Raw genomic sequence first — 27889 nt, forward strand, 5'->3', positions numbered from 1 at the left:
TCATAAAGGATTTTTTTCCTTTCAGAGCGTCACATTTGAAGACATGAGGATGTACTTCACACTTTGTCTTGTAATTCTTGTGTATGTGTGTTGTTTGTTTCTTTTGTTTTGTTGTGTAATCCTCCATGAAAGTCTGGCTGAGTTTATCACGTGCACGCTGAAGGGAATAACCCGCTGCACTCAGCATGGATTCAAATTTCATATTAAAGTGTTCAAGCAAACACCCTGTTCCTTGGGATCGATTTGTTCCCACTAAGCTTCAACATTTCAACTCGTGAAACAGCTTCAAAACTTCATTTGTTGTATATTTTGTGAGGTTTTCCAGATAGATAAGTGCTTGCACCACTGCACCTGAAGATCACTTGTACATTAGGCTTTTAGTGATTGCAAAATCCGTCTTTACATTTTCGTTTGTGTTACTTTTTTAACCTTGTGCTATCCTATGGGGTCAAGATGACCATTGACGTGTTCTCCCTACCATGACAAAGGTGGATAAAGGTGGAAAGATTTCATGTAATCCATGGACACCAGTGAAGATCACAAATCATTGAAGAAAAAATGTTCAGAGCACTGTCTAGTGGGTCTAGATGACCCAACCCCCAATGTTAAAGTGCCTAGGACAGCACAAGGGTTACTGGTAAAAACCAAGAGAATGGAAAATAGTAGTCATGAAAATTCTGGCTGTAATCACATCCTTTGGTCGATCAGCTGCAACGGTTCTCTCCAACACATCCTGATGGTGGTTAACCATTAGGCAGTGGGGTTTATAAAAGCAGGTGAGAAAGCGCTTTTGACAGTGTTGTGCGAGCCTCTAGTCAAATTCAGTTAAATGGACTCCAGACGCAGATTTGGAAAGTACAAGGTGGAGCGGGAAGTGCTGGATGAGGAGCGACTAGAGGAGTTATCTCAGAGAAAAACCTACTCTGACATCCACCCACCTCTAACTAAACAGCTCAAAGAATCATTCAGGTAATGTAGGGCTGTATCAGAAAACAATGCTTTATCTTTTTTATTTTATTTTCTGATCTTCCTGGTGTTTGCAGATGTACTGTCCCAAAGTTGAAGCGGAGTTTAGTGAGCAGCTTTCCAGTGCTGTACTGGCTGCCCAAGTATTCGGTCTGGGATTACGGCATGCCAGACCTCATCTCTGGGATAAGCGTGGGCATAATGCATCTGCCCCAAGGTATGACCAACAGAAAAACATTGAAAGCAAACCTGCAAACCTTTGTAAATCAACCAAACACTACTGGTGTTTTGGACAGGCATGGCGTATGCACTGCTTGCTTCCGTGCCACCTGTGTTTGGACTCTACTCTTCTCTCTATCCAACATTAATCTACTTTATTTTTGGAACGTCCCGTCATATTTCGATCGGTATGTATCAGATTTCAGAGAAACACTTTTGTTTCACGGTCATTTGGTGGAATTGCAGTGTTCGACTTCAGCACGTCTGCTCCCATGTTCAGGTACATTTACCATTCTCAGCATCATGGTGGGCAGTGTTACAGAGAGACTCGCTCCAGATGTGAATTTTACCATAACAAATGGGACAAACGTCACAGAAGAGGTCGATATAGCTGCCCGTGACCTGTACAGGGTACAGGTGGCGGCTGCCACTACTGTTCTAGGAGGACTTATTCAGGTTTGTAAAGAAAAAAATCAAATTTCTAGGTTACTGTGAATCCTCACAGGTGGTGTGACGTAAATGCGACTTTGTTCATAGGTGTTTTTGGGAGTTGTAAAGTTTGGATTTGTGGGAACCTATTTGTCCGAGCCTCTGGTTCGGGCCTACACAACAGCTGCAGCAGCACATGCCGTGGTGGGACAGCTGAGAAACAACTTTGGAGTTTCAGCCAAACGCTTTAGTGGCCCGCTGTCACTGATCTATGTGAGTATTTGGCAAAGATTTTTTCTGTAGCCGCAGTTACTGACTTTGCTGCCATTTTGCTCTTCTGAATGCAATTGCTTGAACATGCCATTGATTTGCTCACCTCTAAGCTACAAAATCAAAAAACACCACAAATGGTTATGTTTGCAAAATATCACACACATTCAGGAGATCTTCTACATGTGTTGAGTAAATGTTCTCTACAGCCAAAAATGTCTGTAAGATGTCAGGACTTGGAATGCAGTAGTGACCGTCTTTTGTTTTTAAGACGCTGGTGGACGTTTGCTCCAAGCTGCCGCAGACACATCTCCCTACACTGGCGGTCAGTGCCGTGACCATGACGCTTTTAATCGCAGCCAAAGAGCTCAATGGGTTCTTCAGTTCAAAACTGCCAGTGCCTGTCCCGGTAGAGCTCATCACGGTCAGTTCACACGTGGAAGCACTCTGGGCTTGTACTGTCGAATCACTTCTGGGTCCTGTGCTGATGATGCAACACTTAAGAAAGCTCAGAGTCAGTGGAAAGAAGCGGCTGAATCAGCAGCGGAGCACTCTGGATTTATGTGCTATACAGCAAAAAACTGTAGTTTGTAGATAATATTTAGTCTAATATCTAGTCTATGATTGACCACATTGTAATGATTGATGCTTTGGGCCAGAAAAGAAGTGCTGTTTAATATCTGATCTGTATGTTTATCTTGGTCACTTTAGATCATAGCAGGGACTTTAATATCTTCATATGCTCACCTGCGAAGCAACTACTCCGTTTCGGTTGTTGGAGAAATTCCAAGTGGGTGAGTGTAATGCTTATTTTATCTTTTTTTTAGCTTTTACAGAGGTGACATGTTTTTTTTCCTCTTGTGAGTCAGTTTACGAACTCCAAACATGCCAAATGTTTCTCTTTTTGGAGAAGTCATTGGGGATGCTTTTGCACTGGCTGTTGTGGGATATGCTATGTCCATTTCACTTGGTAAAACATTTGCACTAAAACATGGATACAAGGTGGACAGTAACCAGGTGAGCTTCCATCAAAGTAGCTTCTGCTTTAACCAATTTATCCTTTTTTTAATACCAAGTTGAACTTTTTCTTGTTTTTAAATAAAAACTTACTGCAGGAGCTTGTTGCGCTTGGTCTCAGTAATGTGGCAGGAGGCTTTTTTCAGTGCTTCTCCGTCTGCGCTTCCATGTCTCGGAGTCTCATCCAGGTGACTACTGGAGGTAAAACACAAGTAAGTGGAAAATGGAACCACATCTTCTATGTTTAAGCTAACCTTTTTGGTATGGGGGATAATTTTCTATTAAAAGACTTTTACAAAGCTGCATTTCCAAAATCAGTGAAACAGAAGTATTCTTTCAAACAAAAAAACACAGCTGCCCTACAGTTTAAAGACCAGCACTGACTGTATTAAGGAACTGGACTCAGTTACCCCTCCCTACTTAAATTCCAAACAGGAAATACCCCCTGGTTCCAAGAAGCCAAAATCCCGTAAACTTCTATTGAGAAATACACAGCTGTCACTCAGTCATTCTATTGGTCAGAATAAACATTCGTACTCTCACTCACCCTGATTGGACAGAGTGGTTGCCTTAGAAATGTTGACTCAGATTGGCTCCAACCAATCACTGCTTACTGACATAGTCTCTCTACAACATGTCGACATCCATATCGTGAAAAAAATGGCGACTGAATTGACTTCATTTGGTTAGAGCCGGAAATGAGCCATTTTCTGCGGGTGATCTCAGTCCAGCTCTCATTACAGTCAATGACCAGCATCTAACTTAGCTCAGGGGGTTATTTCTTATACAACATCAATCTGTTTCCCTCTGAACATTTGGAGGATGAAATGATGAAATTATGACAAATTGGAAATCATTTAACGTTTATTTAGGAAAAAACACAAATGTCCCTAGTAAAATTTAAATTATTTCACTATTTTTCTATTCATTTCCGTTTGAAAGCTTTTGTAATTATCGGTTTTGATGTTAACAATACATGCTGGCATTTGATCAAACTGCTGTGGTGAGAACGTTTCTTCAGTAAGGAGCGCTTTTGTTGCCTCTGCAGTCCTCTTAGCTGAAACGATCTAATATTTGCACTGAGCTTTCACTAAACGGTGTGATCCATCTGCTTTCTGACAAAAAAAGATGACCTCTCAAGATCTGGGCTTGCAAAGAGAAAAAAAACAACGTTGAGGAAAAAACTGTGCATCATTGGTGCACAAATAGTCAGTGTTACTTCACAGTAACTTGCATAAAGACTGAAACTGAGCTTGCTCAAAGGTTTGTGGAAAATGACAGACTGTGTGTTGTGCTTTCAGATGGCTGGACTGGCCTCAGCTTTAATTGTGCTTGTGACTATACTGAAACTAGGGGCGCTGTTTCAGGAGCTACCAAAGGTTAGTTCACCTCCTCACTCATTTCTGTACATTGTATGCATGGCTTGTAAAAGCAGCCATACATTTTGATTGACCCTGTCTTTTCAGGCTGTCCTCGCGTCAGTCGTCCTTGTAAATTTGAAGGGCATGTTCAAGCAATATTCGGACATCGTTACTCTGTGGAGGAGCAATAAGACTGATCTGGTAAACACATCACTACTACTTTAGCATTAAGTATGTGCTAAATCAACTCTTCATCCTTTCTCTGTAATATCCAGGTGGTGTGGTTGGTCACATGGGTGTCAACAATGCTGCTAAATCTGGATCTGGGTCTTGCAGCATCCATCACCTTTGCTCTGTTTACAGTTATCTTCAGAACTCAGCTGTAGGTTTCTCATCCACCTTATCACAATGCCTTTTTCTGCATTTTACTAGTCATTCAATGTTCTTGGGGGGGAAATCCTTTGGCATCATTAACGGATGTCAGATAAAAATGGAACCATTGTGTGTGAGGAGAATGCAGGCAAAGATCTGAGTGTTTTTGTCTTCTGCTCTTCAGACCAACATATTCAGTTCTGGGAAACGTTCCCAGCACAGAACTGTACGTCGACATGGAAACACACAGGGAGGTGGGACAGATGGCTGCAGATTCATTAGCAAAACCATTTCTGCTGCGGTTGCAAAGAGAACAAATTGTTTTTCTTCTATTGGACAGGCCAGGCAGATTCCAGGAGTCACCATATTCCGTTCATCAGCTACAGTGTATTTTGCCAATGCTGAACTCTACCTGGAGGCCCTGAAAGAAAAGGTTTGCTCTTCCTAGTGGTCATCTCAGCTGCAGATGGGTTCTATTTATTGCTAAAATAAAGAATGTCATTTTGTGAAGCTATGTGGTGTTTGTCTTTGGTTTTAGAGTGGGCTTGACATCACCAAAATGATCGTTTATAAAAGGCAACAAGAAGCCAAACAGAAAAGGAGAGAAAAAAGAGCCGAGAGGAGGGCGAAGAGGCAAGCCAAGAGAGAGGTACTATTCAGGAGAAGTTCAGCGCAGCTACACTAAAAGGCTGTTACACATAAATGAAGAGTTGTCATTTTTTTTGAATGCTTTGGCTTCAGAAACTAGCTCAAACGGCAGCAAGAAATGTGTCTGTGCTGCCGGATCTGTTTGTGGAGGATGAGGCTGGCTGCTGCACAGAAATGTCCATGGATGGAGTCATCGCAGAAAAAGAGCAGCAGCGCTGGAGCGAGAAGGAGAACGGTACCGTGTTTGTCATCCCACCTTCTCCTCGGACACTGGACGGCCACTGCAGGTGGGAGTACCTGAAAGGTGGAGATCCGGATTGCTCCAGTTTGGGCTGGATGTCAGAGCTGCAGGACGGGGACACCACAACTCTGGGCTCAAGCAGTGAAGACACCCTGAGTCGAGACCTGGAGCGGGTCTCCCTGGGGTCCCTCGGGAAGTGGACCTGGGACATTCACTCCATCATTCTCGACCTTTCCACAGCAAACTTCACCGACACAGTGGCCATAAAAATGTTGAAAAATGTAAGTAAATCAGCAAATCAAACACAAAAAAGGACAAAAAATGTTCTAACTTCATTGGTCATCTTAAAACTCTGGGGAAAAACCTCAAACTGTCCGTCTGATGCTCTGTACACACCGGGCATGAGACCGCCCCATGGTGTTTACACTGGACAAGCATGAGGGGGCTTCTTCTACTGTTTTTTAGCACATGTGATTGACTGGCCAGAAAACACATTGTTCTTTCTGCTATCAAAACTCATTTTATTATTATATCATTATAAAATTCTCGATTCTGATTGGCTGACGGGTGTGCATTAAAAAGTGATAACCGCACGGCTAAAAAAAGTTCCAGTCACATAGCCTAAATGTTCTGTATCACTGCGTTGCCTTCTTCAAAACAGACTTTTGCTTCATCGTCTGGACAAAAAAAAGTGGTAAGAGGGGAACTTTCTCTCGGATCTGATGCTTTATTTAACAAATCGTGGTCATCAGCATAGATACAGCTTTTCTTTGCTGCTGCACTCGAGAACGAATAGTCCTCTTTTTCTGAAAAAAACAATCCAAACCGAAAAATAACAAGAATAAAGTACTAGAAACTAATTGAACATTTTTTTTCTTTTTTAAGTGACCACAGTATAAGCGGGTTAATGGCCTTCAAAGTGTGCATTATCAGAAAAGAACGCACTTTGCGGAAGCAACCGTCCTCCGCTTCGTGTTGGCCGGTTGCTTCCGCAAAGTGCGTTCATTTCTGATAATGCACACTTCATCAGCCATTAACCCTTACATAAAACAGAGAGGAACGGACATGGATAAATAAAGTTATTTAAAATAATTGTAAAAGGTTTTATTTGTGGGATACATATTTTCTTGATAGATTTTCCAAGACTTCAGTGAGATCGATGTGGATATCTACCTCGCCGGTTGTCAGGGTGAGTTAATACTTTCTCTTAAATCCATTGATCTGCAGTTCGATTGTCACGATAATCCATTGAATCTGCTCTGCTCAGAGTCGGTGGTGGAACAGTTAGAACGGGGAAACTTCTTCTCTGAGACCATCACAAAGGGAAATCTTTTTGCTTCCGTTCACGACGCCGTGCTGCACTGTCTCAACAATCGAGGAGCGACATCCCCTCCCAGATTTGACCCCTCAGCAGTGAGTGTTGTAGAAAACTCTGATTCACAAAACTGTCGTCTTTTTCAATGGGAGCTGAAAGGCTGTTTTGTTTCAGAACCTGACCAGCAGCACAAAACTCTGACATCTTCAGCTAGTCAGGAAATTCAGAACCGAAGACTGGGGAGAGGATGAGGAGCTAAAAACTTTTTTTATAAAACAAAAACAACAAAAAGCAATCTGTGAATCTTATGTAAAAAAATAAGGGAATAGGATTTTTTTCCTGCTTTAATTTTCCTCGTTCATTTCACTTTTGTCTTAAAGGAATATTTATACAGTTTGTGTTAAAAAAAAAGACTAATACCAAATGTATGTGAGCTGAATTGACCTTTTATTCACTGAAGGGTGAAGAGACAGTGCATTCAAGAAACCTAACAAGGCCATGAAGAACATCTTGTGCATTTTAAAATTCTTGTGCGTTTTCAGGAAAGCAATTGTGGCGAGTCATAGGGTCAAAGACAAGGCATCATGCATCACACAGAGGATGTGTGGGAGATTCTCATCGCTGTTTTCAAATGCAGTTATTTCTGAGGACGCACACCTAAACGTTGAAAGGTTACACATGCAAGGTTATGGTCCAAGCTCTCCAAGGTTAGGAAAGGTTTTGTGCAACATTAAGGAGAACCAGAGAGGCAACAACGCTTTGGAGAGCATAAAAAGGACTTGAATAAATGTGTAAACAGACTGTTTCTATCCTAAAAGGACCTAAAGAAGGTGTCAGTTTAGGTTTAATACAATACACAGAATTCTCTAGACTTTGACACATGAAAAAGAGGCAGTAAAGTGGTCTGATGCAGCTACATGCAGGTGTAAATCCTCTTAACTTTGACATTTTTTTTAAAAACTACTATTTTTTTCAGAGGCTGTAGTGCAACACTTCTATGGAAAAGTATAGGAAGTAGAAAATAAGGAAGAGCAGTTTACAAAATCCTCTCTTTACTGTTGCATAAACACACTGTGACCTGATTCCCTGAATAAATCCAGGGCCACATGTATGAGCAACATGTGCACGTCGAAATATACCGTCTTTCTGCACATACATTCATATTTACAAAGAACAAACTAAAGTGCATGGATTATTTTAAGGAATCTTACAAAAATAAATAAAACAGCACAGTTCGACAAGAGTTTGGTTCAAATCTGAAACTTTCTTCTTCATTTTTTAAACATTTTATCGTTGTTTAACTGTGATTGTAATACAGATCTGCTGCTGCTTGGAAGACTGGTAACCCCCTTATAGACCAATGAAAATCCCGTCTTTGGTGATTTGAACAGGTTCTTGTGGGATTCTTCTGATGATGGAGACACATATATAAAATAAAATTCAGCTCTGGGTATTTCTTCTTTATTCAAATCGTTGTGAATCAGGAGCAGAAGAAATGTTGTTTGAAAAAGAGCTTATTGCTTATTTTTGATGTTGAAAATACACAAGTTGGGCGGGCGGACGAGGGGGGTTTCTCCACACCAATTGCCCTGCCCACAACTCAGAGGTGACTTTCTAATAAACTCCTGCCGCTCTGCAGAAACTGTGTCCTAGAAAACTACACCGGTTTTCTGATTTTTTAAATTCCCACTAATAATGATTTTTATCATGATTATTTATATTTTTAATCTTTGCCCTGTTATGTATTGTGATTTTAACCCTTGTGCTATCCTAAGCACTATAACATTGGGTGTTGGGTCATCTAGACCCACTAGACAGTGCTCTGAACCTTTTTTCTTCAATGATTTGTGATCTTCACTGGTGTCCATGGATTACATGAAATCTTTCCACCTTTATTCACCTTTGTCATGGTAGGGAGAACACGTCAATGTAAGGGTGGGGTCATCTAAGATAGCACAAGGGTTAATGCATTTTACTGTTTTGTGAAGCACTTTGAATTACTTTCTGGACCAATTGTGCTGTACAAATAAACTTGCCTTGTCTAATTGGTTTGTAAATTAGTCTGCAATCATTCTTGACTATGAAAACCTTAAACTCAAGCCCAACAATCTGGGGAAAGTAGAGATTGTTCTAAAAAGAAAAAAACAAACAAACGGGATGTAAGAAATATCCTGCATAGAGACTTTGTTTCATACATGCAGCCCCTCCCCTCCACAAACTAGCCACAAAGGAAGATGGCAAGAAAGGTTGTGCACGAGACTGAGGAAGATTTCTTGACATTTTTGGCGTGTGAGCTACAACTCTTGGTGGACGCTGGAATGCTGCGTGTCTGCGTTCGGAGCTGGAGCTTCATCGCTCTCATCCTGTGGCAGCTGGGACACCAACTGCTGGTAGCGAGCCTGCCGCTGGTAATCTGGATCAACATTTATCCATTTATTGGCAACCCACTTAGTGCCATGGGTCACCACACAGCCTCCATGCAGGGAGTATTCATCCTGCTCTCCCACCCAGCCTAACGAGAAAGATAAAAGGGGCTGTCATTTCAAACAACTCACTGGCTCAATGAGCAGGCCTGGAATGTAATCAGCTGTTCAGATGTCACTATTTTTATGAAAAACAACAACCCCCCCCCAAGAAATTATTTTTGAACTTTTTCTTTGAAGTGAGTGAGAAAAATGACAAAACTAAAAGAATGTCAGACTAAAGACACCAACGGTGGAAAAACAATTCCAGACCAGCAGCACTTGTCGATAACTCAACTTTGTGGTTAACTTCTAAAGATCTGTCTCATTAGAACTGCTGCAAATTGTTATGGTGCCTCAAAAGGAGGATTTCTGAACCCAAATTGCAAAAGCACCAAAAATGTTGTAGCTTCAGTCTCATGAAGCTAAAATCCGGAACAGTCAGAATCATTTTTTTAATGCAAAGTAAGGCAGCTGAAAGTCTTCTTTTTGCACTCTTCTCTTTTTATTTTTAAATTGTTTTTATAATTATGAATGAGATTTTACAGTTTAAACTGCAACTGTGATCTGTGCGGTTTTTGTTTCTTATATAAAGGACTTAAACGCTGCAAATCCCACAACATAAAAGGAAGGACAGAAAATTTCACTTTTCAGAACTGAGATGAACCCTTGATGACATCCACAAGAAAATGTGTAACATTTTTTTAGGCAATATGGATGATGTTAGCAATGATCCGTTGGGTGATTTAATAAGTTATTACTCACGTTGGTTTGAGATGTAAAAACGTTAACATAAGCGCATTTTTTACTCACTTTCTCAACTTTGATTTACAAACTTTTAACATGATGTAACCGTCAACAAATTTTACATTCCTTCAATACAGCAGGGCATTCAAAAAAATGAACAACAGTGGAGTTATTCTCAACATTGAATTTTAGAAATTAGCAAAAGTTGGCAAAAAGTGTTTTGGGGATTTTTACGGAAGCAGCCATTTTGAAATGAGCAGGAAAAGCCCTTCTACTGCCCCTAGTGGAACAATGATGAACTGCAGGACAGAAAAACATGGGGCGAGTTCTATGGTTTCTTTAAGGCAAGTTTAAGTCATGCTAATTAGAAATGTCTGTATCAATTATGATACACATGGTTATTTAGGGATATACTATGCCCCATTTGAATTGGACTACAAAAGAACCTTCCTTCTTGGCCTTTCTAAATGATTCTTAATGTCATATGGATAAATAAGCTTGTTAATAAAAAATAAATACATTTGCAGGTGAAACGTTTGGGTGGGTTCATGTAGACATTTTATGCACAGCAGCCTCCACTTTGGCCTTATGCTTGTTTGGTACGAGGAAAATGCTTAAACACTTCCATGTAATCTGTTCCTCGCTTGTAAAAGTTATTAGCAAACAAATGAGGCAACTTTTCCTCATTTGAGTTTTCCGGATCGAACTAGTAACATTTATCTATATTTGGCATTTTGTGAATCACTTTGACATGAACTCAGACGGACTTGGCACTTTATAGACAAACTGAATTGAATTGGGTTACACTCAACCTGAAAGAATCCTGCTTTTTGCAAAAGTTTCAACTGAACCTGGGTTCTGGTTTACTGACCTTTTCCATCAGAGAGGTAATTGTACCAGAAAACAGCAGTCCCTTTGGTGGGTCTCACTCTCAGGTTACTCTTGTCACAGTTTCTTCTGGTGTCGAGGAGATCCACATCATTCTGGATGAGAGACTGCAGCACACATTCCAAGTCAGTGACAGCGTTATGCAACGTTGGAAGCTAACAGCGACGCAGAAGAGTCCACACCATCTCGTCATAGGTTCTGTTGTCCGCCACAGGAAAAGCCGTCTCTCCGCCGCCCTGAACCGTGTTCAGGTAGAAGAGAACTGTGATGTACCTGAGACAGAAACACACACACAACTGATGAGATGCAGAGTACAAACACACACACACACAACTGATGAACAGCAGAGTACAAACACACACACAAAACTGATGAGCAGCAGAGTACAAACACACACACACACAACTGATGAGCAGCAGAGTACAAAAACACACACAACTGATGAGCAGCAGAGTACAATGACACACAACTGATGAGCAGCAGAGTACAATGACACACAACTGATGAGCAGCAGAAACAAACAGACACAACTGATGAACAGCAGAGTACAAACACACACACACAACTGATGAGCAGCAAAGTACAAACACACACACAACTGATGAGCAGCAGAGAACAAACACACACACAACTGATGAGCAGCAGAGTACAAACACACACACAACTGATGAGCAGCAGAAACAAACACACTCACACAACTGATGAGCAGCAGAGTACAAACACACACACACAACTGATGAGCAGCAAAGTACAAACACACACACAACTGATGAGCAGCAGAGAACAAACACACACACAACTGATGAGCAGCAGAGTACAAACACACATACACAACTGATGAGCAGCAGAGTACAAACACACACACACACAACTGATGAGCAGCAGAGTACAAAAACACACACAACTGATGAGCAGCAGAGTACAATGACACACAACTGATGAGCAGCAGAAACAAACAGACACAACTGATGAACAGCAGAGTACAAACACACACACAAAACTGATGAGCAGCAGAGTACAAACACACACACAACTGATGAGCAGCAGAAACAAACACACTCACACAACTGATGAGCAGCAGAGTACAAACACACACACACAACTGATGAGCAGCAAAGTACAAACACACACACAACTGATGAGCAGCAGAGAACAAACACACACACAACTGATGAGCAGCAGAGTACAAACACACATACACAACTGATGAGCAGCAGAGTACAAACACACACACAACTGATGAGCAGCAGAGTACAAACACACACAAACTCACGAGCAGCAGAGTACAATGACACACAACTGATGAGCAGCAGAAACAAACAGACACAACTGATGAACAGCAGAGTACAAACACACACACAAAACTGATGAGCAGCAGAGTACAAACACACACACAACTGATGAGTAGCAGAAACAAACACACTCACACAACTGATGAGCAGCAGAGTACAAACACACACACACAACTGATGAGCAGCAGAAACAAACACAAACACACAACAGGGTGGTATTCCAGGAAGCATGTTTAAACTAGCCTGACTTTGAGCCTGAACTCTGGCTGAAATCCGCCTGAACTTGCTTACTCTGGGTATGTCGGTTCCAAAAGACCGGATATGAGTTGGCGTAATTACGCTCGACTTGGTAACCCTGGGTTAATGCACGGTACATATAGACATTCTCAATAGATCGCCGATTTCTGGAGTCACCATGGAAACGCGTGGAGAAAAAAAAAAAAAGAAAGCGCGACACTTGAGACGGAAGTGAGACGGCGGTTAAAAATTATAAGTCCATCAAAAAAGTAACACGGCTGAAAGATAATTTAGTTAAATTTATTCAAACTCAATAATTGTTTATACAACTCAAATTTACGTATTTATCTAACTAAATGTCACATTACTACATTAATCTTTTTTCCATCTTAATTACTTATATTTCTTGAACTTTCATATGTCTAAGTCTGAGCCGGCAGATATGCTCATTTTTATAACAATAAGAAGAACGGAAAAAAATGCACGGAGTGCAAAAAGTCATCACAGAATATTCCATCACTGTCATAACAGGTTTGGGTGGTAGAGGTGCTATATAAACTCATCATCCTCTACTTTACTCTCACTCATGGTGCAGAGACGTAAGCATTGTAGGACAAAATAGCTCGGCAAAACACGGTGAAACACGGTAAAACAGCTATACAACTAAACACATTTTGTAAAAAACCCACACTTAAACCGAAATCCGTCCAGACAGGCAAAGGGAATGATATCCCAGAATCCCTTGCGGTGCCGATCTAACAGCAGCATCAAAGTTACACCTACTTAATTGAATTAATTTGAACGAAAGGAAAATAATTGTCTGAAAACTATGTGTTATTTTTAAGGTGACCTAACAAAAAAAATGATTTATCTTAACTGAAGCAAATAATTAAGTTAGATCAAAGTAAAAAAGTTTATCTTTCCAACATCCATATGTGGTCTTATCACCCTCTCATGGTGGAAAAAGTATTATCTGAGCTTCTTCATCCACTAAATCATCTTCAAATGGACACGCCATGCTGTTTCACCTCTCTGTAAACAAACTAATCTTCAACTAAACCTGCTCCGGACCAGGTTATGTTCAGAGCATGAGTTGCCATGGTAACTTGACCTACCCTGAAACATACCTCAATTTCTGGAACCGAAAGCTGAGGTTATCAACTTCCTTAGCCTCAAACTTATCGTGGGAGCTAGCATAACCTGCTTTCTGGAATACCCCCCTGATGAGCAGCAGAAACAAACACACTCACACAACTGATGATCAGCAGAAACAAACACACTCACACAACTGATGATCAGCAGAAACAAACACACACACAACTGATGAGCAGCAGAGTACAAACACACACACAACTCATGAGCAGCAGAAACAAACAGACACAACTGATGTACAGCAAAGTACAAACACACACACACACATGTGACTGATGAGCAGCAGAGAACAAACACACGACATGCAGACAGTTGACAGTCCCACTAAACCAGGGTCTCAAACTCAATTTGCCTGGGGGCCACTAAAGGCAGGGTCTAGCTGAGGCTGGGCCACAACTTCAGAGCACACACACACACGCAGCTTGTGAGTGTCTGAGAGCCAGTAAATTTGTATGGAACACATACTACACTATCAACTATACTCTATTATTAACTGTTTTCTTTACAAAATTTACATTTTATATTTCTATAAAACTCTCATTCAAATAAAATAAAATATGTAAATAAAAAATTCAATAAGTAAATAAATCAGTAATACATTTCTGTACAGTTTATTTAGTCTTCTATTTCTACTGTATTTTGATTTAAACGTCCTTATTAACACAGTTCAGTTAACACTATTGAAGTATAACTATTAAACACAAAAGAAGACTCCAATTCTACAGTTCTGTAACCTCCATCAATGGTTCTTCTGAACACGGCTTCTCTTGCCTTCTTCTTACTGCTGGACACTTGATTTGATTTGATTTGATTTATTGATTTATTTCAAGCATTGTAGTCAAAGAAATAAAATTTTTTTTTACACATTTATCAAACTCATTACAGAAATGATGAAATGCATAGATTAAAAAGACAGAAAACAAAACAAAAATGTCACTTAAATCACATTTGCTTAATTAAATACAGTGATCATTAACTGAAGTATAAGTAGAGCTTGATATATTGCTTGAAAAGGAGTGGGAAGAAGCAAGCTTATATAATCCCACCCCTACTGAGTTCATTCATGTGATAGTTTTACAGAGTTTTAAATCCGGTTCTGATCAGATAGATTCTCTTCAAGAAACAAAATCCAGTGCCTAGAAATGATTGATGATCATCAGAAAACATTCATTCATGATTTCAGTAAACAGTAACGATACCGATATGTAATAATAATTGATTATCATTAGAACACATGATAAGATTAAACCAGAAATTATTGCTACACATTGCAGATCAAGTAAATAAAATCAATAGCTTATTGATTGTAATTTAAACATTTCAGTAATCATTATTGCACATTACAATGTAACACTCATTGGTTGTAATTAAAAGAGCTGTGATTATTTCACCACAATCAAGTTCACACATGTATTTGGAATTATTCAAGCACCTGTTGATCCTTAAATCCTCTTATCTTCATATCCTGAAATAAGAGTTTCTTTATACATTTTCTTGAATATTTGAATATTTGAACATTGTTTGAGCTCATTACTTAAACTGTTCCAAAGTTTAGTGCCACACACCGACACACAGAAACTTTTCTTTGTGGTTCTTATCAATTTGATCTTGAAGTTCCTACATCCCCTCAGTCTGTAGCCTCCTTCATTTTCTAAGAACTGTTTTTGGATGTTGGATGGTAACAATTTCCAGCTGGCTCTGTATAAAAGTTGCGCAGTGTAAAAATCAACAAGGTCATACAGTTTTAAAAGTCTTGATTGATAAAATAGATTGTTCGTATGATCAAGATATCCGGCTTTATGTACAACTCTGACGGCTCGTTTTTGAAGTAGAAAGAGAGGATGTAGTGAGCTCTTGTAATTATTCCCCCAAAGTTCTATACAGTAGGTGAAATATGGTAATATTAAAGAACAGTACAATAAATATCTACTGTTGTATCCTAATATATGTTTAGATTTATTTACGATTGAAATACTTTTTGAGACTTTAGTTTGTATGTGTCTGATGTGTGGCTTCCAACTTAGTTTGTCATCGATAAAAACCCCTAAGAATTTGATTTCTGTAACACGTTCAATTAAGACATTATTTATTACAATTGAGGGCTCTTTATTTGTGTTGTAGTTTCCAAAAAACATCACTTTGGTTTTATTTAGGTTCAAAGACAATTTGTTGTAATCCATCCATAGTTTTATATTATTTAACTCTGTGTTCACCACCTTTATAAGTTCCCTTTGATTGTCTGTAGAATAGAATATATTATACACTTGGCAGCACTTCCTCCCAAACAGCTGAGTCCCTCAGTCTGGCTGAAGATGATTGTCAGTAAATCTGGACTCTACTTGGACTTATTGAAATTTAAGGTGGAGAAGTCAGAGAGTATTTGCTCCCAATATTGAGTCTGTGTGGAATGTTTGTTTTTTTAATTTTATTCTTTAAACCACAAATCAGTAAAGGAGAAGCAAAATTAAGAAACTATTTTTGGATTTTCTTTCTTATGACTTTTTGCACATTTAAACCCAGGTCACAAGTTATTGTGGAGCAGCCGGTCATCCACTCCTTTATTTTCATAGTTGAATTCAAACTGTGGTTCCTAAAAGAACGGCCGCTGTTCACTGGAGATCAGAACAATCGTTACAGATTCCTGAGAACAGAGAAAGGCTCCAAAACGGATGGAAATTCATGTTGGCGACACCAAAAAAGTGCAGCCAATATGCACGATAAGCGTGTTTGAGATCACCCAGGTGGACGCAACGCTGCGTAGATCACCTGGTGTGTGACATATGTTTTAGTTTTTGCTCCAACATCACCTGTCAATCATCACAAAAATTTCACGAGGTAGGGGCGGGAGCAAGGCGCCAACCCACATAGCTGGAAATTTAGTGCTGTGATGACTGAAAGCTGCACTAATGACTACAAAGCAATGCATTATGGCAAAAGGGGCTGACGTTTTTTGTACTTGAGTGATCAATTAAAGTAATTTAAAACACCTATTGATCTAACCAACGATCCAGGCGAGGTGCTGGTTCATATTAAACACGTCTCACGTTATATTTTCCACACTTATTTTTAGTTTGTCTAAGACTGAATCTTGTTGTTGCTCACACGTATGTACTGTTTAAACCCCCGTTAGCTGTCACGCATGTAGGTGTGTGACATTTATTCTCTGCAGTGACCATCTCCTGGGGGAGTGGTGTGCTGCAGTGACAGCTGCGCATGAGAACCGTTTGGTTGGGGTTAAGACGCCACTGCGCGTAACTGTAAGCATAACCGTAACCCTCCTCTGGGTCCGTGCGACCCAGAAAATTTCAGCACTGGCTGCATGTATTTAGAAAATTACGAGCGAATAAATACATTCCAAAGAGGAAAGTAAGAAAGTCCTAAATTTGGGGATGTGGGAGGGGGGCTGTCAGGCTACCCTAAATGTTCTCCTGCTTTCAAGCCCGGTTAATGTCTAATTATCTAACTAAGTTTGATTAGTTATTGTATGAATGTTGTTACGGCTGTGGCCGTATTTGATTTTGTTTTGTTTGTTTGTTTGTTCTGTGTCTTGTGTATTATTTCTGTATCAGAGTGGGACTTGTGTTTTTTGTGGATCTTTGTCTGTTTTTGTCTGATTATTTTCAGGTGTGGTGGAAAGGGTGTGGCCTCCCATTGGACCAGCTGGTGGAGGCAGCCTTTAAAGCCACCATTTGGACATCCAGTCGGTGAGAAAGGAGCCTTGCTGCAACAGCCTCCACTGCAGCTTGGCCCTCTTCTCCATATTGTTTTGTATTTCACCGTACATAATTCAAAGCAAGTTTGGTTAACAGTTTTCTTGTCCCACAAAATGTTGAAAATGCGCTTAAAGCACAGACTTCAAATGTTTTCGGCCAGGCCAAAGAGGCCACAATGCACTCAAGAGTGCCAGTACAAATTCAGAGTGACTTAAGAGCGATGTTTTACTCACATAAACTGGAGGACCAGTAGAGGTTATCTGTGGCAACCCCAGTCAGGAACAATACAGTTGGGTCTGGCCCCCTCCTTAACCAGCTACGGCAGCAGGAACCTCCGCACCTGCCTCCGCCCGAGCGGGGTTAGTGGCATTGGCAACACATGCTGTAGCTTTCAACTCCCACACCGTCGCCTACACCACCTCCAACATGTCTCCAGCCAAGGTCTGCCTGGTGATTGTAGCATTTCATGCTTAGACAACTGCTCTTTGAAATGCTCTCGTCTCCAAAGCCAAACATGGCCCACAAAGAAAAAAACTGGCCAACCAAGTCTGAGTGAACCAAAAACTGTTAACCAAAGTCCAAAGTCTCCAAATACGATTGAATCTGAACAAAACTCATATCAAATACGAACAAATTATGAACGGTTAGCATATCCCGGACGAGCCCCCAATTATGTTACGCCCCCTTCTGTGTCTAGGGGCACCGAGGCGGCATAACATAAAAAAAGTAAAGGTTTTGGCTAACAAATTTAAATTAACACACCAAACGAATGTCTCCAAACAACCAACAATAACTAAAAGTGAAGCAAAAAGGCTTCAGGGTGAACCCAGGCCAAAATAACAAACAAAACCCCAACTAACTGAAACATGTAATTTTACCTGTACAAAGGAAAAGGAAAATAAAAACAAAAACTAACCTCCTTAACCTAACAAAAACAGGAGAAAACATGTACTAAAGAAAATGGCAGTTCACCCCTACAGCTTCACTTAAACAAAATTATAAACCAAAGACTAATCAGAGTGGGCACAGACAAAACCAAAAACTACTAAGAACTACAAAGTACAAAACAAAATGCAACACAAACTGAACAAGTGGTGAAATACAAAACAATATGGAGAAGAGGGCCAAGCTGCAGTGGAGGTTGTTGCAGCAAGGCTCCCTTCTCACCGACTGGATGTCCAAATGGTGGCTTTAAAGGCTGCCTCCACCAGCTGGTCCAATGGGAGGCCACACCCTTTCCACCACACCTGAAAATAATCAGACAAAAACGGACACACAAAGATCCACAAAAAACACAAGTCCCACTCTGATACAGAAATAATACGCAAAACACAGAAAAAACAAACAAAACAAAATCAAATACGGCCACAGCCGTAACAATGTATAACTGATGATTGTATTCTTTTTGTGTATTATTTCTATTTGATTGCTTGAAATAAACCATTTCAAATCAAAAAATCAAAATCAAAAATGTCACGTCCCCAAGAATCATATACCCCACTGTGATTGGTTGGTTGGTCAGCTCCGCGCACACATTCCTACACACTGGTGGGATGCATTAACAATAAATTTTCATAATAAGCCGGGGGCTGCAAAATAGCCCGCGGGCCGCACGTTTGAGACCCCTGCACTGAAAGGTCTCTGATGATGGGCGGTGCTATCGTCACAGCACAGGTGAGCTCTGATGGAGAAGCCACCTCACCTGCACGACGTCTCAAAGGGTGTGGAGGTGTTGGCTGCGAGTAGCGTGTGTGTGCACGCTGTTTCGGGGTAGACCGGCCCGCTGTCACGGTGAGCGTGGTAGTGCCCCCCCTCCTCGTAGTGAACGACCTGCAGTGGCTCGCTCAGATCCACTAGTGTGGGTGGGAGACGGGTAAGGCGTGTCACCCTTAAGGAGAGAAAAGCGTCTTTTTCTTTATTTGTAATGGAAATGAGTCATTCTTCAAAGTGGTGTGTTCCTCACCGCTCCTTAATGTCCTGGAGCACCTGGTGTGCTCCTTGGCCCTGATAAAGCCAGGTGTGCCTGCTGTTCCGCACCAGCTGACTCCTCTTCACTCCTCGCTGCAGAAGAAAGTGCTGGAAGGCATCCGAGCTCAGGAGCCTAAACTCCTTTAAACTCAGTAAACCTAATCCAGATATGAAAATACAGAAATGAAAAGTCTTTTTTTTAAAACCTGAAGCAACTTTTCCACAAAAATCCAACATTGGTCAAGTAGAACTTAAAAATTTGCCAACGTTTTAAGGACAAGAACCTTTACACTTGACATGAAAACATTTAAGATGTAAAATATATAACTCCAGTGATATAACATTCTAAAGGTGATCTAAAGGATGGTAATCATTTAAGGTGAATTATGAATAATAAATATGAAATTAGCACAAAAGCATCAGTCAAAGGATTCAACTTCTATTCCTTTATCTGGGACAAAATATACATTTAAAAAATGCTTTACAATTACATCATATTTAATTTTATACTTTTGACTATGTGTGTCTACTGTTAGCATATGTGTAAATGTGTCTAGTTAGTAGGAGCAATGATATTATTGAGAAGATCTTTTATTTTCTGAATTGTCTACTCAATTTCTGAATTAATAATTCAAATAGATTTGATGTATCTATATAATTTTATTTTTGTTTTCTTTTTCCTTTGTTTTTATTGCTGAAAATTACTTGACATTTACAGAATAAATCAAAATTGTCATGTTGGAAAACAATAGAAAAAAAAAAAGTGCCAAATCCTGAACTCTTCATCAAAGTTACTCTTTTACCATCATTGTTCTTGTCAGCTTTGAGCCCAGCATAGATTTCCCGCAGATTCTCTGGAGTCAGCCAAATGCCATCCCTCACTCTAGAATGAGTCAATATCTGTCAGAGGGGAAACAACAGACAGTTTGCATCATCGACCTGAACCAGAAAGCAGACTTCAGTCATGGCTGTGGGCCGGTGACCCACACAGAGCGACATATACCTCACGGAGCTGCAACTGTCCGTCTTGGTTGATGTCAAGGAGGTTAAAGATCTCCTCTGCGCTGAGATTCAGCTCCTTTGCCAGCTCCTCTTGACCGTCCTGGACCATGAGCTGACTCTCCATCAGGCCCTTCAGCTGTGCCAGCTGCATCACCACTCGGCACTCGTCGTCTGAGAGAAACCCGGGGATCTCTGCACAAACACACAGCACGCATATGGAGACATAACAGCTTGAACCAAACCAGAGTCCAGATACATAAAACTGAACAATCATTACTGTAACATATTAACACATATATATATATATATATATATTTAGACAGATCTGTGTATATATATACATATATATGTATATGTATATATATATATATATATACATGTATATTACACTGACCAAAAATATAAATGCAACACTCTTGTTATTGCTCCCATTTTTTATGGTATGAACTCAAAGATGTGAAACATTTTCCACATACACAAAATAACAAGTTCTCTGAAATATTGTTCACAAATCTGTCTAAATCTGTGATAGTGAGCACTTCTCCTTTGCCAAGACAATCCATCCCACCTCACAGGTGTGCCATATCAAGATGCTGATTAGACAGCATGATTAATGGACAGGTGTGCCTTAGACTGGCCACAAGAAAAGGCCACTCTGAAATCTTCAGTTGTATCACACAGCACAATGCCACAGATGTCGCAAGTTTTTAGGGAGCATGCAATTGGTATGCTGATAGCAGGAATGTCCACCAGAGCTGTTGCCAGGGAATTGAATGTCCATTTCTCCACCATAAGCCGTCTCCAAAGGCGTTTCCGAGAATTTGGCAGCACATCCAACCGGCCTCACAACCGCAGACCACGTCTAACCACACCAGCCCAAGACCTCCACCTCCAGCATGTCCACCTCCAAGATCGTCTGAGACCAGCCACTCTGACAGCTGATGAAACAATCGGTTTGCATAACCACAGAATTTCTGCACAAACTGTCAGAAAGCGTCTCAGGGAAGCTCATCTGCATACTCGTCGTCCTCATCGAGGTCTCGACCTCACTCCAGTTCGTCGTCGTAACCCACTTGAGTGGGCAAATGCTCACATGCAATGGCGTCTGGCACGTTGGAGAGGTGTTCTCTTCACGGATGAATCCCGGTTTACACTGTTCAGGGCAGATGGCAGACAGCGTGTGTGGCGTCATGTGGGTGAGCGGTTTTCTGATGTCAATGTTGTGGATCGAGTAGCCCATGGTGGTGGTGGGGTTATGGTATGGGCAGGCATATGTTACGGGCGAAGAACACAGTTGCATTTCATTGATGGCAGTTTGAATGCACAGAGATACCGTGACGAGATCCTGGGGCCCATTGTTGTGCCGTACATCCAACAACATCACCTCATGTTGCAGCATGATAATGCACGGCCCCATGTTGCAAGGATCTGTACACAATTCTTGGAAGCTGAAAACATCCCAGTTCTTGCATGGCCAGCATATTCACCGGACATGTCAACCATTGAGCATGTTTCGGATGCTCTGGATCGGCGTAAACGACAGCGTGTTCCAATTCCTGACGATATCCAGCAACTTCGCACAGCCATTGAAGAAGAGTGGACCAACATTCCACAGACCACAATAGACAACCTGATCAACTCTATGTGAAGGAGATGTGTCGCACTTCATGAGGCAAATGGTGGTCACACCAGATACTGACTGGTTGTCTGAGTCCCCTGACCCCCTCAATAAAACAAAACTGAAGATTTCCGAGTGGCCTTTTCTTGTGGCCAGTCTAAGGCACACCTGTCCATTAATCATGCTGTCTAATCAGCATCTTGATATGGCACACCTGCGAGGTGGGATGGATTGTCATGGCAAAGGAGAAGTTCTCACTATCACAGATTTAGACAGATTTGTGAACAATATTTCAGAGAACTGGTTATTTTGTGTATATGGAAAATGTTTCACATCTTTGAGTTCATACCATAAAATGGGAGCAATAACAAAAGTGTTGCATTTATATTTTTGGTCATTGTATATATAGTCAGGACCATAAATATTTGGACAGATTCTTTCTAATTTTTTTTCTGTACATTACCACAGTGAATTTGAAATACAACAACTCAGATGCCATTGAAGTGCAGACTTTCAGCTTTTATTCCATGGGTTGGACAAAAAGATTGCATAAAAATGTGAAAAACTAAAGCGTTTTTTAAACACAATCCCTTCATTTCATGGGCTCGTAAGAATTGGACAAATAAAATAACTGAAAACAAAATGGTCATTACTAATGGAAAGCCTTTGTTGGCAATGACAGCCTGAAGTCTTGAACTCATGGACATCACCAGATGCTGGGTTTTCTCCTTCTGAATGCTCTGCCAGGCCTTTACTGCAGCGGCTTTCAGTTGCTGTTTGTTTCTGTCTTAAGTTTAGCCTTTAGCAAGTGAAATGCATGCTCAATTGGGTTAAGATCAGGTGACTGACTTGGACATTCAAGAATATTACACTTGTTTGGTTTAATAAACTCCTGCGTTGCTTTGGCTGTATGTTTGAGTCGTTGTCCATCTGTATTATGAAACGCCGACCAATCAGTTTGGCTGCATTCAGCTGGATCTGTGCAGACAGCATGTCTCTCAACACCTCAGAATTCATTGGGCTGCTTCTGTCCTGTGTCACGTCATCAATTAACACTAGTGTCCCAGTGCCACTAGCAGTCATGCACGCCCAGACCATCACACTGCCTCTACAGTGTTTTACTGATGATGTAGTGTGCTTTGGATCATGAGCTTCTCCACGCCTTCTCCATACTTTTCTCTTGCCATCATTCTGGTAGAGGTTGATTTTGGTTTCATCTGTCCAAAGAATGTTTTTCCAGAACTGTGCTGGCTTTTTTAGAAGCTTTTTAGCAAAGTCCAATCTAGCCTTCCTATTCTTGAGGCTTATGAGTGGCTTGCATCTTGCAGCGTAGCCTCTGGATCTACTTTCATGCAGCCTTTTTTTTATGGTAGACTTGGATATTGATCCGCCTACCTTCTGGAGAGTGTTGTTCACTTGGTTGGCTGTTGTAAACGGGTTCCTCTTCACCATGGAAATGATTCTGCGAACATCCACCACTGTTGTCTTCCGTGGATGTCCAGGGGCCTCATTTATAAAACTTTGCGTAGGATTTGCGTCAGAAGTGGCGTACGGATGAAACATAGGATGTGCGTACGCACATAAATATTCGGATTTATAAAACCGTGCGCACGCACATCCTACACATCTTTCTCTTAATAAATCACAACCGATTCTAAATGCTGCGCAGCTTTTGCGGCCTCATGACACGCCTATAGTTGCCCATAAATAGTCCGTGAAACACCCACAAATGAATATTCATTGATTGCGAAACCATGCCAAACACGGAGAGAAAATCAAAAAAACGTAACTTCACTCAATGTGAAGTAGAAGTTATCGTTGGCGAGGTGGAAAAGAGGAGAAAAATGTTGTTTGGAGGGCACAGTGTGGGCATTACTAATGCCAGAAAGGCACTTGAGTGGCAAACGGCGGCAGACGCTGTAAATGCTGTAGCCTCACAACCTCGGACCGTGGCCGAAATAAAAAAGAAAAGGTCGGACATCAAAGTCAAGGCAAAAAAACGTCTAGCGCTGACCCCCCCCCCCACACACACACCCGTGTCTGCCACGGGTGTGTGTGTGTGTGGGGGGGGGGGGGGGGGGACACCGGAGCTGACCCCTCCTGATGAGAGACTGGCGGCAATAATTGGGGAATCCCTTTTAAGTGGAGTGGTGACTGAGGCGCAGGGGGACGCCGACGCGCCAGATTCACCGGGTGACACACCCCCAAAAGCCCGCAGAGGAAGTCGGAACCGGCTCATAAGCCACTCGTCCTCGTTTGCCAACAAGTCTCCTTGCTGTCTAAAGGTGCGTTCACTCCGAATTCTTCCATTTGCCACATCTTCTAAGAGCGCAAGATCAGCCATTGTGCGTCATTACGCATTGTGATGGGCATTTTATTTCCCTCCATTTAGTTACATCTGACAAGCTACAGATGTCGGTAATAATAGACATGTAAATGGGAAATTGTTCAGCGCAAATGTAATTTCTTGTTGGTTTCTGAATGGTTGAGACATACGCCATACATTGTTTTATCAAAAATAAAACAAACTAAAGGCATATGCATCAATACCATAATTCTGTAGCTTATGAAGAAATGTTTTACTATGAAAACAACTTTCCCCAGTGGACAATTAATGCATCTCTCTTTATCTATCCATCTGTCTGTCTAATTGCACCTATATCTGCTCCGCCAGACGGACACATTGACGGGAATGTCAGTTTTGTACATTATTTCGTTCTGTTAAATATATTATTTATGAGGATGAATTGCACAACATGCCAATATTGCAGAACATATTTCACTTTTCTTTTTGCAAATATGTGTTCATTTGAATTTCTGTTGTAATTTTCGTTTGATTTATTTTTATTTGTTTCACTGCTGATCGGTCCAACGGGTGTTCGTGTAGGCTGTTAATTGTAAGTCTTGCTTTGTGAAGTCTTCATGTTATTTCTGAGAGGCAGTATTGTCATTTACAGTTTCACGTGTTTCTTCCATCTGCCGACGGCGTCGCCGTTTCTCATTTCACCCGTTTTTGTGCGTACGCCTGGGTCAGAGCTTGCGTGAAGGACCGCACATTTTCCCGTCAAGTTTGCTTTTTATAAATCTCAACTATTGCGTAGAGAGTGGCGTACGCCTTCCTTTGTGCGTACGCAACGTTTATAAATGAGGCCCCAGGTCTTTTTGCGTTGCTGAGTTCACCAATGCTTTCTTTCTTTCTTTCTCAGGATGTACCACACTGTTGATTTTGCCACTCCTCATACTGTAACAATTTCTCGCATGTTTTTTTTTCTGGTTTCTCAGCTTAATGACGGCTCCTTTCACCTGCATGGAGAGCTCCTTTGACCGCATGTTGTCTGTTCACAGCAAAATCTTCAAAATGCAAGCACGAGTCCTCTAATCAACTCCAGGCCTTTTATCTGCTTCACTCATAATGATATAACAAGGGAATAGCCCTAATCTGCCCATGCAATAGCATGGCAGTCATTTGTCCAATTACTTATGAGCCCATGAAATGAAGGGATTGTGTTTAAAAAATGCTTTAGTTTTTCATATTTTTATGCAATCTTTTTGATCAACCCATTGAATAAAAGCTGAAAGTCTGCACTTCAATGGCATCTGAGTTGTTGTATTTCAAATTCACTGTGGTAATCTACAGAAACAAAATTAGAAAGAATCTGTCCAAATATTTATAACGCTTCCGTCTGAGGAGGAGCACTTTCTGGCATTTTCAACGTTCTAATGCTTATAAAACAGACTATTTTCATTCATCTTTGTTGTTTTATGTTGAAACGGTACGTTTCATCTGGAGGAGGGGGCGTATGGAACACTGTTTACCTTCAGCTTTGGTTCATGACTTAATGAGAATCAAATGGTATGTGAATGAAAACGAAAATAAAGAAGCGGTGTTTTACACCCAAACGTGTCTCTGAGCTCCTTATTTTAAAGACGAAACTCTGCTTTACCATCATAGAATGTCACCGTATGGGTTCTTTGCCTTAGTTTATGGCTTCCATTTTGTTTTTGTCATGTTTAAGTTCTTTTACCTGTTTTATTTTGAAAGTTTTCTTGCATGTCATGGTTTTGAGTTTTACTCCCTGGTCCCAATCTCTCCTGACTGTTTTCACCTGTGTCTCGTCAGTTCTGTTTGTATTTAAGTCTCGTCTCTGGCTTCCACTTGGGCTGGTCCATACCGTCCTTTCCCTAACTGTCTTCTACCCTGTTTACCTGGTTAACCCACAGTTAGTTTTGTTTTGTTTCCCTGCTCGGCAGCACTTCCCTGGCCTTGGAACTGTGTGCCTCCCATCTCTGCATTTTGGGTCCTTCATGCTCATCAAGTCTCTAACCCGACACCAAACTCCGGAAAGATGGCTACACTGATAAAAATCTGATTTTGTGTTGCCAAGAGGTTCCCAATTTTTTTGCTTTTGAAACTTATTCGGAATCACAACTTCTCAAAATGCTCCACAAATTTAATCTTCAACTAAGCTAGGCTCTGATAAACGGACAACGTCTGTGTTTTTTCCTCTTTAATCTCTGACTTTTTTCTTGTAAAATTACGACTTTATAAATTTATAACTTAAAATCTAACAATTTAACAGTTATGACTTTTTTTCCCTCGTGAAATTACTACTTAAAAGTCCTAATTTACAAAGATCTATTTCTAAACTGGCCCTTAAACTGTCTTAGGAACTCTCAATTCCCATGTGAGAAAAAATATAAAGTTCAGCTACTTTACCACTACATTACAGCGGACAACATCCTTGGAAATTTTATTCAAGAATAACCGCGCTTTGGACGCGCTGTTTGTCCGCCATAGGACGCCGCTGTAAAACGTGCGTAAAAACGGCGTTTGTGATGACCCGTACTCCGTTCCAGACGCCGCGGTTCCTGGCCATGGATGACTTTTCACTTGCGGTCCAAATGCGCTCATGCTCTTCACCTGGATCAGTCCAGATGAGCAAAAATGAAAGCTGCTTCGGGTTACTGGCGTGTTTCTTATAGCCCTAATTGATGGTGCAGATGCGTCAGCACGCGCTCCATGCGTGGGCTGCGAAATTGTTTCTCACCAAACAGCAGCGGTTTCAGACTCAGGGTCCGCATCTCGTGGACTTTGCCTGGCACCAAAGACACTTTCTGGACATGACCCACCTGAAACATAGCCGACTGTTTGAGTGTGCATGCGTCAAAAGGGAGGGTGATAAGGCACGCGGGAGTCAGAAAGCGCCGCACTGTTTACCCTAATGCCGTCGACTCTTGTCAGGGAAACGTCACGCAGAAACTCGCCTCCTGATGGCGGACGTGGAGAGTCGGCGCGGCCGCCGCTGGGAGCGTCGCGGCTCCGGTTGGGGTCCTCCTGCCCGCTGCTGTAGTGCACGTAGAAGAGCAGCGCGATGACATTGAAAATGTACAAGTGAAAAAACACCATCACGACCCAGAAGTAGGACCGCGAGCACACGCCGCTCTTTTGGCAGCCGGAGAGGCGCTCGCAGGGCGGCCGGAGGCGCGGGGTCGAGCTCCCGGACGGAGTCGTGTCCTCCGCGCGAGCGGCGTCCGGGCTGCTAGTCATTGTGCGGATGCGCCCTCTCCCTCGGCGACGTCCACCCGAGGATGCAGAGGAAGCATTACGCGTGGATTTCCCTGAAGTTGCGTGTGAGCAGAGAGGCGTGGAGTTTCATTTAAGACTAGACTGTGTTTCTGGATGAAGTTCTGCGCTTGAATGAATCTAGTTTCCGAACGCCGTCTGCTCCCTGGCAGCGCAGGGATCGTTTCGCTTCCTGTGCTGCAGCCCGGACAGTCTTGTTTGCACTGCGGCAGCAGCGCACTGCGCATCGGTGCCGCGGAGGAACTGGCGGACAAAACTGATCTGCTCCACCAAAACCTCCGTCCGCCCTGCCATTCAGTCACAGCAGGCCTGCTTCCTCAGATGGAGTTAGTCTCTGTCCGACATTCAGCGGGTATCATGTTATTTACAGAACACACCATCCGCCTGT

At 41.6% G+C, this 27889-nt stretch overlaps 2 protein-coding genes across 5 annotated transcripts; one reads left to right on the forward strand and one right to left on the reverse strand.

Moving 5' to 3' along the window:
- The first annotated feature begins 795 nt into the window (after window positions 1-795).
- Window positions 796-8895, forward strand: slc26a6l1 (solute carrier family 26 member 6, like 1). 4 transcript variants are annotated; one of them, XM_023954753.2, is made up of 19 exons: window positions 796-969; window positions 1044-1183; window positions 1263-1373; window positions 1466-1641; window positions 1723-1887; window positions 2156-2308; window positions 2596-2678; window positions 2754-2901; window positions 3000-3113; window positions 4203-4280; window positions 4368-4463; window positions 4538-4644; window positions 4819-4888; window positions 4975-5067; window positions 5173-5283; window positions 5376-5804; window positions 6658-6712; window positions 6791-6936; window positions 7013-8895. In XM_023954753.2, the coding sequence occupies exons 1-19, from the start codon at window positions 830-832 to the stop codon at window positions 7037-7039; spliced, it is 2442 nt and encodes an 813-aa protein (XP_023810521.1). In that variant the 5' UTR covers window positions 796-829; the 3' UTR covers window positions 7040-8895. The 4 variants fall into 4 exon arrangements, with proteins under 4 accessions (XP_023810521.1, XP_078803030.1, XP_078803031.1 ...); XM_078946904.1 differs by having other exon boundaries at window positions 6791-7237; XM_078946905.1 differs by having other exon boundaries at window positions 6658-6936; window positions 7013-7216.
- On the reverse strand, window positions 7265-27889 carry p4htmb (prolyl 4-hydroxylase, transmembrane b). The gene is made up of 9 exons (XM_004068576.5): window positions 27136-27889; window positions 26966-27047; window positions 20301-20491; window positions 20101-20197; window positions 19293-19455; window positions 19032-19217; window positions 11118-11208; window positions 10919-11042; window positions 7265-9350 (listed from the first exon to the last, which is right to left on the reverse strand). The coding sequence occupies exons 1-9, from the start codon at window positions 27463-27465 to the stop codon at window positions 9133-9135; spliced, it is 1482 nt and encodes a 493-aa protein (XP_004068624.1). The 5' UTR covers window positions 27466-27889; the 3' UTR covers window positions 7265-9132.

The sequence above is a fragment of the Oryzias latipes genome, chromosome 5 (assembly GCF_053564925.1).
Source record: "Oryzias latipes strain Hd-rR chromosome 5, Olatipes_Hd-rR_3.1".
Lineage (NCBI taxonomy): Eukaryota > Metazoa > Chordata > Actinopteri > Beloniformes > Adrianichthyidae > Oryzias > Oryzias latipes.